The following is a 13,522-nucleotide window of genomic DNA, read 5'->3' as shown; positions in this document are numbered from 1 at the left end:
ATAAAATAACTGCTCTACTACAGAAATATAGGACATGTGTGCTATATGTGAAAATCATGATTATCAGTATCTTGCCTTAAGCCTCCTCAGTATGCTTCCTCCTTCCTGCCTCCATACACGCACCTGCACACTGATGATCCAAATGGAAAACTGGTGTGTTGCCCACTGACTGCCTTGCTACGAGGCTTTTACCTAAAACTCCTTTGAAAAGACTGGAAGGAAGCAAGCACTTCAATAAAATGCTCTATTCTATTTACATGTGTACCAGGTGATTATGAGGCAAGCATTCTGGGACTCACTGAGGATCCCTAAACTGGTGTCCTTCCAAGGCCTCTGTCAATCCCTCTCCAGGGTGAAGTGGTATGTTTGTCAGGAGCTCAGCTCAGGCGAGCTGAGGTGTCAGGTGTGGAGTAACCCATTAATGCAACAAGCCAAAAATGAAAGCACTGAACCTTTAATCACGTACTGCTATGATATAAACAAGAGCCTGAACCGGAGAAAACACTGACCCGCCCTGCTCCTTTTCCCCATGGCTTGGCACACTGGTTGAGTGGCTCAGCACAGACATGAGGGTCACCGCACTGTTGAGGGAGACCCGAACAAAAGGCTTTGGCAATTTTATGGACTCTCGGGTGTGAGGCGGAGAGGAACCAAGAGAGCGCATGAGTGGAAGCACCAGGCAGAGTCGGAATGAGGAAAGTGCCTGGATGTTTCCCCTCCTCACTCCACCAGGAGGCCTAGGCAGAGGCGCCTGACCGAGGGACCTAGAAAGGAAAGCTCTCACCAGCTAGGCATGTCAATATGGATCGAACATGAGGGGGCCGGGGCCTGCGGCTTTCATGGGAACTTCTCTCAGAGGCTGCGAGGCACCAGCTGTGCACTGTGTCCGCGTGGGAAGGTGTGCCGGGTAAAACCTTTCAAGTAGCCTATGGTCAGGCCCGAAAAATCACACACCATTTTTAACCGCCGGACTCTTCAATGTTTAGGAGTGTCCACTGCCTTTCTTGTCACCAGGGGATTACTGAACCAGTACATGATGGGCTCTGGGGAGAAGGCAGCAAAGTGAGCCAGACTTGTCTGATGATTGTTCTCCAACCGAGTGCTGAGACGGGAACTTTGAAGAGTAAAAACTGGGGCATCTACTTATTACATAATGCTTGATTGGCTTCAGAGAACAATACAGGTCTCAAAGTCAAGGAGAAGTTTGAGAATCTGACTGATGACTAGGAGCAATATGTTTTAAAGTTCTATTTGGGGCTAGTTAGCACTTAGGCATGTTTAGTCTCTGAACCAACCATATCTGCTGAGCTTATACCCTGTGCTCAGCATTCTTCTGGGTGCTACACATCAAAGAACAAGTTAGATAATGATGTCACCACCTCTCACAGTTAAATTAGAACCAGAGAGACAGACATTAATAATACACAATGCAAATGAGTGTCCCAGCATGTTAGAAGCCTGTACGTGTTATGGAAGGAGAACATGCACATATAGCAGAATAAGAGAGCTCAGGATGATGTGGGAGAGTGGAAATTTTAAATAGGTTGATCGAGGAAGGCCTCATCATATAATAGATCCAACAATCCCTTATATCTCTGATTTATCTTTATAGTGTTGCTAAATTAATCTTACTGAGACTTACGATGTTACTATTTCCTTGCTCAAAAATCCTCACGGATTCCCACTGCCTAAAGAATAATGTATAAGCTCCCTTTCTGGCAGGCAATGTTCTCATCGCTCTAGCTCAGTACTCCTCACAGCCTCTCCCTGCTCCAGCAAACCAGGCTGTCATCTGGCCACATCTGCACTGTCCCACCTTGGTGCTTTTGCTCCAGTGGCCTCATGCCTTCTTCTCTATCTCCACTTCTTAATATTCTACCCCCTGTCAAAGTCCAGCTCCAATATTTCTCCCCACAAAGCTTTCCTAGATATTTCTATTCCATGGAAATTCTTTCTCCTCTAAACTTCCACAATGCGTTAAGCTATGAATACAGCATTCAGCAGATAGAATTATGAAAAGCCTTAATTCTTTTTACTGGATTGTAAACTTCTTGAATACAAGAACCACATCCTTGAATATCCTCACAGTATTAGTATAGTGCCTTGCAAGGGTGAACTCAAATAGCTAAGAGTTTCTTGACACTTCCGATAGATAAAGAAAAAGGCAATACATGTTTACAGTAGGTAACCAGTCTGTGTCTTTAACATCTCACTCTTCCTAAGAAGGAATTCAGGGCCTCATCTGTGGGTTCATAATGCTGAAAGTGCTGAGGCTTTTGATGGACTCCATGAGACTAGAGGGCATAAAGAAAGTGTTACCATTTAAAATGTTTGCTCAGTTAAATGTAAGTAATTAGAAATTAAGGACAAAGTATTATACTTCTATAATGCTGAGGATTGAATTTTACTCATAGTAAAAGCTTATTTGCCATGGGGAGAAGTCATAACTTACATGTTACAGGGAGAAGTTTTCAGCACTGTATTCTGAATTCCAAATGAAGGATATATGAACAGTAATAGACACTAGAATAATATAAGTAGAATAGCAAAAGGGATTTCATAATCCCTGAATGGAGATGCTTATTGTTAGCACTCGCTTTTGCAAGGAGACTTCATTTTTTCTCTGAAAGACACTTTGGGTCACTTCCCCTCCAGCCCAAATCTCACCTGGCGAGATATGCAGCACCTGGTTGTCTGGACCTCTGAGTATGACCCACTGGCCAATAACCCTGGATGGAAAAAGAATGGAGCAGGCTTGATGGTGAATAGTCGATTTGGATTTGGCTTGCTAAATGCCAAAGCTCTGGTGGATTTAGCTGATCCCAGGACCTGGAGGAGTGTGCCTGAGAAGAAAGAGTGTGTTGTAAAGGACAATGACTTTCAGCCCCGGTAAGTATCTCCTGGAATTTTAAACACATGTGTGTCCTTGACACAATTTCATTACTGTGTTTGCCACTCAGCCTGATTTTTTTTGCACCTACCCTTCTGAAGTAGATGGAGGTGGACTTTTCCAGTGTTCTCTGTGGGTCTCCATGGGGATTCACTGACAGATCAGAGTTCTAGAAATCATGTTAACACATTTGCATGTTCCTCTTGTAGTCCACCTACCACATAGCACCCAGTCCAAGGCACACCATTGTTTTACTGTCAATTAAACTGTGATCAACCAACCATCAGTTTTAAGATTCATTCCAAATTCAGTGTTTAACTATTTTATAAAATGCATCTTAGGGTTGATGAAATGCAGTATTTGCCAACCACTTTTACTCAAAATCTACTTCCAAAATAGCCTTGCTTCATGCCACAGTGCTGTGTGATTCATGGCTTTTCTTCCATGAAGGATTCTTTATCATACACTTTGACACAGACTCTCTCTGGCAAATCACATCTTGCCACAGAAGCAATTTCTGCTATGAGAGTTTTGTAATTTCTATCAAGGCAACCAAAATAATACTGAAGACCCACTCACACAAAATATCCAAGGAAGAGAAGCTTGGGGCATGCCTTCAGAAGGCCTTCTAGATAAAATCATTTTTTTAAGAGGGTCTTTTTGATAAGTCCACAATAAATCTACCTGAATTTGACTCCACAGCAAATAGCATTGTATTTAAGTATTAGTGCCCCTTACCATTTTCTTATGCATTAAAATTTATGCATACCTAATCCTGAAATCTATACATCACAAGGAGTGACAAAAAGCTTAGTTGAGTATCTAGTCAAGACTGATGTATACAGATACACATAAAATGCAAGGAAGCTGGGATATACTTTATTATATGCTGATTCTTTAATGTATTTAGAGCTCTGAAAGCTAATGGAGAAGTTATCATTGAAATTCCAACAAGAGCTTGTGAAGGACAAGAAAATGCTATCAATTCCCTGGAGCATGTGCAATTTGAAGCAACAATTGAGTATTCCCGAAGAGGAGACCTTCATGTCACACTTACTTCTGCTGCTGGTAAATTAAAAACAAAATCTTCCAAACCATTTAAATTTTTAAGTGTAAGTTGAATGACTCAAATAACCGATTGCTTTTGTTATTCATAGAACAAAGTCTCCTAATAGATATTTTCATGCCTTTAAAAAATATGTTTATTTTTCCTTTTTCTTGATGTTAGAGCTCCCTCTGCCCTGCCCATTCCCACTGATCCTTTGATAAGCAGAGAATGAGGCCCATTGAAATAATGCCAATTAATACACTTTTCTGAAGTCATGCATTTTCATACTGTGTTTACTTTTCCAGTTTACTGATCTATCACTTTTCTCTTAGACAACAAATTAGTGAAAGTTACCCCGATAACCAAACTCACAGATATAACTGAAACATACAAGGAGTGCACTAAAAACTGGGAATTCAGATCCATTAGAGAAGATTGAGAAGATTAACAAATTTACCATAACAAATTTACCGTAACATGAATAAGGCCATTTTATATGATATATAAACATTTGCCTTTTCCTGAAAGGCACTAATTCAGATAAGATAGTGGATGGGAAAGGGCTCGTGAACCAGAAGCCATAATCCAACCAGAGGAGCAGTCCCAATACTCCTTTATGTCTTAGTAGGACTCAACTGACTAAATTCGGTTTCTGTGGGTGATACGTGCGGAAAATGAGCTATCTCTATGATCTTCCTCCTGAATATTAACTCCTAGAGGTTTGGAATAGGCTCTGTTAATTTTGAAGTTATGCTTTCTAGATGTATTGGAATTAACCTGAAATATTCGTGGAATGCTTTCTTAATTGATAGACCTACAATTATTTAACCCTTCCACATAGAACTATTATTCATTGATCTAGAGAGGGCTTGGAGTCGAAAATTTAGTGGTAATCTTGTCTTTTAATATAAGAGATTGTTAAATTAACATATCTTTAAGAAATTAATACATTAAATAATTATGATTATTAATGATTATATAATAAACTAATTAAATGATTATTTTTTTCTCTAAATCATTATGGAGTCAGGCACCTACTAAATTTTTAAGATTTTCTCTTACACTTCAGAAATGATAGTTTCATTAAAATATATTTTAGATTTTTGACTCTCTTCTTTAATTAAATTTGTAAATATAGTTCTCTGAGTTCTCCTTATTTGAATAAACCTTAGTCAACATATTCATTCATTCATGATTTTTTCCATAATATTTATTGAGGCAAATAATATTCATTGTTATGCCAGGCAATGCGCTAAGTACTATAGATAAAACTAAAAACTAAGTACTATAGATCATAGTTTCCTTGTGAATGTCTCTATCCTTATACTGAAAGAGAATTAGGAGACCTCATCTTTTTCAGCTTTTATTTTCAGTAATCCGATGTTAGAGTGTATCCTCCTATCAGAGCTATTAGGACATTCATTAACTTGTATTTGTTGCATAGGAACTAGCACTGTGCTGTTGGCTGAAAGAGAACGAGATACATCTCCTAATGGCTTTAAGAACTGGGACTTCATGTCTGTTCACACATGGGGAGAGAACCCTATAGGTACTTGGACTTTGCGAATTACAGACATGGTAAGTATGAATGAAAGGATGAAAGAACAGAAGCTTACTTTTAAACACTTTGAAGCACTTTTAAGTTGATTTCTTCATTAATTAGGGCCCTAAAGAATTGTACCCCTTCTTAGTGGACGTAAGGGAAAAGTCTAGTGTTTCAAGCCCCGACTGCTTGGTTATGTAGACCATATTCAGAAAGGAAGACTAGGGACCACCCATACTATAAGAGGGAAAAAGTACTTGTATAAACAATGTGACAGACCGTGGGGCAAAGTCAGGTGTTCCCATGTCTGCGTGCAGCCAGCCGTCTGACCTATTCAGCCACCAAAATCAACCGTATTCACAAAGATACTTAAATGTTCAGACCAGCTTTGGTATGACATTTTGCCAGAGTCACATCTTAAAGGCATGCTTACAATTATTCTGCAGTGGCTATTTAGAAGTAGCTTAATGTTTGGCAATATATCTTATTTAATATGACTTTTAAAAACAATTTTAGAAATGAAACAAACCGAAAAGCATTTCTCATTTCTTTGTCATTCGGTTGACTAACATTCTCTGACATCCTTCTGTAATTTTAACACAGAGTCACAAAAATGAAAGGACGGAGTAAAGGTTAGAAAAAAGCCAAATATAGCTGAATTATTTATTTTTGCATCATTTCTCCAACATTCTCTGTAGGTGTGAATGTAAATGAATGATGATTTCGTTCTGTGTTCTTCTGAGATACAAGTGTAGTAAATATAAGCAGTGTAGAATTACATGCCTATTACATGCCTAGATAACTTTTTTTTAGACGAAGTTTTGCTCTTGTTACCAAGGCTGGAGTGCAGTGGCGCAATCGCGGCTCACTCTAATCTCTGCCTCCTGGGTTCAAGCGATTCTCCTGCCTCAGCCTCCTGAGTAGCTGGGATTACAGGCACCCACCACCATGCCTGGCTAATTTTTGTATTTTTAGTAGAGATGAGTTTTCACCAAGTTGGCCAGACTGATCTCGAGCTCCTGACCTCAGGTGATCTGCCTGCCTCCACCTCCCAAAGTGCTGGGATTACAGGTGTGAGCCACCCCATCTGGCCTAGATAACTTTTTGAAAAGAAATTATTTAAAGTTCCTGGAATGTAAATTAAATTAATCCAGATTTTATAGTCATTTGTCATGTTTTCTTCTTGGAGGATAGCTTTCTCCTAAAGACTGCTAAAATTGTGATTTAGAAATGGAAGTTGTAAAATGTCCTGCTCTCATAGAGCAAAAAAATTTTCTTGATATATGGGCCTGTTCTTGAACTTGGCCTCTATTTTCTGACTCAATTTCACCATCAGGAAACTAAGAAAATCTAGATGGTATAATTTCATGTCAAGTCTGGAAAATCTGATCTTAGACCTCTAGATTTTTAGTCTGGAAAATCTGATCTTACTCTTCTCGATTTTTAAAGATATTTTAGATTTTAACATATTTATAATTGTTGAACCTCTGAAAATTATCACAATTCCCATAAATGTACAATGTTTTTGTAACTGAACTTCATAGACCTTATTTATTTATTTATTATAATTGAACTTTATAGACCTATTTATTTATTTATTATTATACTTTAAGTTCTGGGATACATGTGCAGAACGTGCAGGTTTGTTACATAGGTATACATGTGCCATGGTGGTTTGTTGCACCCATCAACCCTCATCTACATTAGATATTTCTCCTAATGCTATCCCTCCTCTTGGCCCCCATTCTCCAACAGGCCCCGGTGTGTGATGTTCCCTCCCTGTGTCCATGTGTTCTCATTGTTCAACTCCTGCCTATGAGTGAACACATGCAGTGTTTGGTTTTCTGCTCCCATGTTAGTTTGCTGAGAATTATGGTTTCCAGCTTCATCCATGTCCCTGCAAAGAACATGAACTCATTTTTTATGGCTGCATAGTATTCCATGGTGTATATGTGTGGCACAATTTTTAAGGGCTTATTAATGCTAGAGGCTGTTCGTAATACCACATAGAGGCTGACTTTTTCCTCAGTGGAATGTTTCTATAAGTTGATAATTGGGAAATATAATTATATTTATAGAAGATACAGTCAGCTTTTCAAGAATACATCCAATATGGAAAAGAAGATTTACATAGAGAGTTCTGATTTTTAAATTAATTGCCTGATTATGAAGCAATAGGTTTTTCAATTGTTGAACCTACAAACTGTCAATTTTTATAGCAAGAGTGAATCCAATTATTTCTTTCACAAGAAATGCACAGAATCTTAAAATTTAGATTTTAAAGATTAAATCTTTTTTAGATATTTTGAATGAGTTTGTTTTATACTATTCAAAACACATACTAAATATAGGTATGCTTATTTGTTAGTCTGGAAGAATTCAAAATGAAGGAAGAATTGTGAACTGGAAGCTGATTTTGCACGGGACCTCTTCTCAGCCAGAGCATATGAAGCAGCCTCGTGTGTACACATCCTATAACACCGTTCAGAATGACAGAAGAGGGGTGGAGAAGATGGTGGATCTGGAGGAGGTCTGTGTGGCTCTGTTCTTGCCATGCTCTCTTTTTAACTACTGTAGACAATGTAGTCAGTAAAGCTGCACCCAACTTCCAAGCAGGAAATAAGTCAAACACGATGGGGAGGAAAAGAAGTGATAGTGGTAAACTATTTACTTTCCATAGGATAAAACTTTTTTCATTTGATATTTTATCCAGAAATTAGAAATCACAATTAATGAATTCAAAATTATTAAATTTCCTAACATGAATTTTCTCCATTTATGACAGATATCAAATGGGAAAAAAAAAGTTGTCTTTTTTTATTTTTTGAGACAGTCTCACTCTGTTGTCCAGGCTGGAGTGCAGTTGTGTGATCTTGGCTCACTGCAACCTCTGCCTCCTGAGTTCAAGCGATTTTCCTGTCTCAGCCTTCTGAGTAGCTGGGACTACAGGTGCCCACCATGTCCGGGTAATTTTTGTATTTTTAGTAGAGACGAGGTTTCACCTTATTGGCCAGGCTGATCTCAAACTCCTGATCTTGTGATCCTCCCGCCTTGGCCTACCAAACTGCTGGGATTACAGGGATGCACTTTGTTTTTAAGCATTTTCCACATTGTCTCATTAACCTGTAATCCCTATAACCTAGGAAGGAGAGACATTCGTGTATCCATTTTGCAGAAAGGAAAACAAGGCTCAAATGGCCAAATCACGTAGGCTTCTTTTTATTAATTCATTAACTGACACTGCTTGGCAACACTAAGGAGAGCGATAGATTACACTTTTTCTCAAAAAAAAATTCAGAGGATAGCTGAAGTAAATCGTTCACATTCCTGGTCTCAGCTTACTGTGGTCCTGGCTTCCTCCTATCAGATGAGGGGAAAGCCCACATTTTCTTTATCTCTGTATCCCAGCAGCTAGCACAGTGCCTCAGGTGTGATAGGTAGGTTTTCAGAATTTTCAGAATGCCCTGCTCTGAATAGGTCCAGCTCTGTGCTGGGTGTTTTGGAAGATACAGAGGCACAGTACATATTCAAGAAACTTATACATGAACTGTTAAGGCCTCAGCTTCAGTTCCAGGCCCCTTTATATTCTTCAAAGCAGCTTCCCTTCAGGACCCAAGTCTCAAATACTTTCCTTCACAGTCTGGGAAGCAGGTTAACCTTGTGAGTGTTTCTCCCTCTGAGATTCCTTAAGGAGCATTAACAGGACCCTTCTGTTGTTAGAATATTGAAACATTTCCACAGCAGTTGACTAAGAGAGGCTTCTCTGAACTCTCCAGCTTCCCCAGTTCTCAAAAGAAAAGTGCCTGCAATAAAAAGGGACCCCCCAACCTTTTTACTTCAATTTATCTCTTACATTTATTTATATGTAAATGTATGCATGTGTATATACATGCACGTATACCTTTTATACTCAAGGGGAACAAACTCATTTGTTTCACTTAACAATACGTATTTTTGCAAATACATAATTCTAACATAAATTCCTAGATACGCAACTCAGTCTCTCCCCTGACCACTCTTAAGCTCAGTGGCTCAAGGGTAGTTCTGAGAGCAAGTTCCTCCAGGAAGGCATTCCCATGCTACCGCAACCGACGGGTGCCTTCTGTATGAGTTGTTAGATATTTTGATATCCTCTGCTTCCCAAAATGGATTCCATGACAGCAGGCTAAGAAGTGAGGAAGACCAGCATACACTGAGCACTTACCTATACTGTTTCACTCAGTTTTCAAAACCACCACAAATGGAGGTACTCTTATTCCACCTGACAGGTGAAGTTGAGGGAGATTAAAAAGGTTGCCAAAGGTACCCCAGAGGCAAATGAGGATTGAAACCCAAGTCCATGTGGCTCCCAGTCTTAAACTCTCTCCCCTCCCCTCATTGCCTCTCAAGAGGCAGGCAGTGGGCCTGTGTTAGGGTTGCACCTACCTTGCCTGGCCATAAATAATGAAGCTTCTTCTCTTCATGGGTGACATTCTATGTTTTAGGAGCAGCCCACACAAGAGAACCCTAAGGAGAACCCTGTGGTGTCAAAAAGCCCCAGCATCAGCAGCGTGGGGGACCAGAGGGATAAGCTGGAGGAGGGAGCCCCTTCTGAGGCTATGCTGAGACTCCTACAAAGTGCTTTCAGTAAAAACTCGCTGCCAAAGCAATCACCAAAGAAGTCCCCAAGTGCAAAGCCCAACATCCCTTATGAAAACTTCTACGAAGCCCTGGAAAAGCTGAACAAACCTTCCCAGCTTAGAGACTCTGAAGACAGTCTGTATAATGACTATGTTGATGTTTTTTATAACACTAAACCTTATAAACACAGAGATGACCGGCTGCTTCAAGCTCTGGTGGACATTCTGAATGAGGAAAATTAAAATAAGTGTGTGGTCTCAAGTTGGAAATATTCATGCTTCTTCTTTATCCTGAGATTTTGCCTGTGTCTGAAGTGGTTGTTCTGTTATGAATTCTTATGCTTATAATATCCTTTGTGGTACCTTTTCTTTTTCTCCATAAACTTTATATGTGAAGGGGATGAGCTCAAGCAGGAAGTTCAACTTCCAGAATTGATCATAGGTATTTCAAAACACGTTTCCTGTCTACACAAATGAAGTGTTTTGTTCTTTCTGGAGTCACTGGTGACAAAAAGCTCTTACACTACATTAGAATACTACGTTAGAGCCCATTTCAAATCTCAAAAGGAAAGGTAAAACCTGAGATATCAATTTATTTGAAAACGTAATCTGCAAATACTGAGAAAGAGACAGAAACTGTTCCTGTAGCTTGTTCCCTGTCTTGGCCATGTGGTTCTTCAAATTTTGATGCCAAGAAAGTATTTGGTAAGCCTAATGGAGTTCACTATAAGACTCATTCCCTAGGTCTTTCTATTCCAAAGTGCCACTCATTCCTGGAGTCGAAATCTGGTCATGTTGGGCAAAAGCTGGATTATTTGATCTAAACAGACCTTGAAATCTGAATGCTCTGGTTTGAGCAATTTTGGAACATTCTTCTTTGCCTGGTGCACCATGTCTGTGGTGCCAGAGGCATCTGTGGATCCAGAGGCGGCTGTGACTTGTGCTGCGTGCCTGGTCTTTTCTCTATTTCCTCTTTTTCTGAAGGTTTTCTACACCTGTCTCCTTTCTCGCTACAAAATGAACGTTGGGAGAACTGACTTATACCACTTTCTCAGAAAAAAAAAACCTTTCACTTGGGACTTGGCAAATTCCTAGGCACAATTTTTTTCAACAATAACAGGAAACCACTGATCACATGGAGACCTAAGGAAATAGCAGAAAAACACTTATAATCGGGAGAAACCATGAGTTTTGTTTTTGTTTTTGTTTTTCCAACTGTGTTCATTAGAACAGAGTGTCCTAGATCTTTGAAGCTGAATGTTCATTCCTAGATACGAAAGAATCTTCTCCAGTCCTATAATTGATCGTGTCCAAATTCTCACCAAATTGCTCCTAAGCTTCAAATCAGAAGACAGAAGCTGGCAGTCCATAGACCTTAACTGCCCCTCACGTAGATTTTGTTTGTTATGCAAAATGTTTTAAAAATGTGAGTGGTTATTGAAAATATGATGTTTCACATAAAACCTGATTCTCAGACCCATCTTTGCTCATGGCAACAGTTAGCTGGAGCTGAGTAGGAGCTGCCTGATTAGATGAGCTCTGGGTCCCCATGGCGCCCTGCTCCATGCTACCTAGAGCAGGCACTTGATTCCTTGCTGGGCAGTATCCAATAGGCATTTGATTTTGTCTACTCCTACACTAAATGAATGTGTACAAAGTGTAAATGCATTAGGAAAAAAAAAAAAAAAACCACCGGCATCTTCTGTTAGGCAGGATCTGTACAATAATAATTATGAATTTGCTTCTGTAATCTCGCCTCACCTGGATGCTCACTAATACTAATTCATTTATTAATAACCTTCTAGCTTCCTTCTCTCAATATGCTCACAAAGTCTCCAGTAGCCTACAACGCTGTTTTTCTCCCACTGAGTTTGCTGTTTGCAATTCTTCCATGAAGTTTGAACTTCATAAGGCCACTCATGACCTCAAAAGTACATGAAAAGGACACTAGAGTCTGTCACTTGCTTTAGCTTGAAGTATGGCTGGTAACAGAAACTTTCACCTACTCTTCTACCATTTGAATTTGTATAGAATGAGGATGTTTCCAGAGCAATACCCATGATGCTTAGAGAAGGTTCTCCTAAAAGACTTGCAGAATCACTCTCTCCTTGGAAGTTTCACATATTGTTTGATATAAAGTGTTAGAATTGCCAATATTGGAGCTTATCAAAAAGTATTAAAACTAAAAAGGACCAGAGAATTCTTAGATTAGCCCAGAGTGGCCAGTAAATGGTAATAAATGAAAGAGTTAGAATTAAAACTCATCACTTTCCCATTCCTAATCTAGTGCTAGATGTACAAATCTTTCTTTTTGGCTCTTCCTAACAAAATCTTGTCTGGGTTAAAACCCCAACTAACTCATTGGATTGTAGCCAAAGGTTCACTCGAGAAGCTTTAATATTTAAATAAAATCATATTAAATGTTTCCAACCTGGAGTATATTATTCAGATATCAAACAGTTTTGTCAGTCTTTCTTAGTTGCCTGTGTGGATTTTTGTGAAAATGTAAAAGAGGAAACTTATATACTATTTCCCTTGAAATTTTAAACTATATTTTCTTTACAGGTATTTATAATGTACCAATGCTTTTATCAAACAAACTTTTAGAGAGCATAATAAATTATATTAAAGAACCAAAAGTTTTCCTGAGAATAAGAAAGTTTCATCTAATAAAATATTTTTTGAAAGGCATGTTCCTCTGTCAATGAAAAAAAATACATGTATGTATTGTGATATTAGAAGTGACATTTGTCTAATAGCCTGATACAATGTGTAGCTGAGTTTAACGTGTGTGGTCCTGGCATTCTTAAGGGAACTTCCACATTATACATTTGATGTATTGACCAGAGTATGTAAAATATACTTATCAATCAGAAAAATAAATTGCTTCTCACTAAGTCAAAAGAAAAAAAGCTCATGTTTCCAACAAAAACAAGATCTCCCTCTTTTATTATGTTTCCCAAATGAACTGCACAAAAGAAAAGCTGAAAGTTTACATTAAGGAGTTAATTCCTTTTTAGGAAATTGGGCTTTTTAGGAGTTAATTTAAGAATCTACCTGCATAAGGTATGTTTTATTTTCCTCTCTGGCCCAGTCCTTCGCTTTCATGGCAACATGCAAAGTTGTATGACTGAGCCTCAACTGAAATGTTGAAAAACCAACAAACTATCTAAACTAAACTAAAAGGACTTACTACATGTAACATAAATGATTTCCAACAGTTCACCAAATAGGACTTAGTTGACAGGCCATAGTAAAGCAGCTAAGTTTGAAATCCTTCCCAGAGGTTCTCTCATTAGAACTCCTAAAGTTCCAACTTTTTTTTTTTTTTTTTCTACAGAGTTTCACTCTTTTGCCCAGGCTGGAGTGTAGTGGCGTGATCATAGCTCACTACAGCCTCCACCTCCCAGGCTCAAAGGATC

General features: G+C 38.8%; 1 protein-coding gene across 3 annotated transcripts in view; it reads left to right on the top strand.

The window, feature by feature from the left end:
• PCSK1 (proprotein convertase subtilisin/kexin type 1) overlaps positions 1-12,791 on the top strand; it is a 48,608-nt gene extending 35,817 nt beyond the window's left edge. For all 3 annotated transcript variants that reach the window (XM_012477576.2, XM_012477577.3, XM_012477578.2), the window contains exons 10-14: positions 2,656-2,889; positions 3,801-3,958; positions 5,383-5,516; positions 7,850-8,011; positions 9,966-12,791. In XM_012477576.2, the coding sequence (XP_012332999.1) occupies positions 2,656-2,889; positions 3,801-3,958; positions 5,383-5,516; positions 7,850-8,011; positions 9,966-10,343 (1,066 nt within the window). In that variant the 3' untranslated portion in view covers positions 10,344-12,791. The remainder of the gene's footprint in view (positions 1-2,655; positions 2,890-3,800; positions 3,959-5,382; positions 5,517-7,849; positions 8,012-9,965) is intronic.
• Positions 12,792-13,522: the final 731 nt, after the last annotated feature.

The sequence above is a fragment of the Aotus nancymaae genome, unplaced genomic scaffold, assembly GCF_030222135.1.
Source record: "Aotus nancymaae isolate 86718 unplaced genomic scaffold, 86718_ANA_hifiasm-v0.15.2.pri h1tg000014l, whole genome shotgun sequence".
Lineage (NCBI taxonomy): Eukaryota > Metazoa > Chordata > Mammalia > Primates > Aotidae > Aotus > Aotus nancymaae.
Note: the sequence above shows the minus strand (reverse complement) of the source record. Positions and strands in the feature narration are given on the sequence as shown.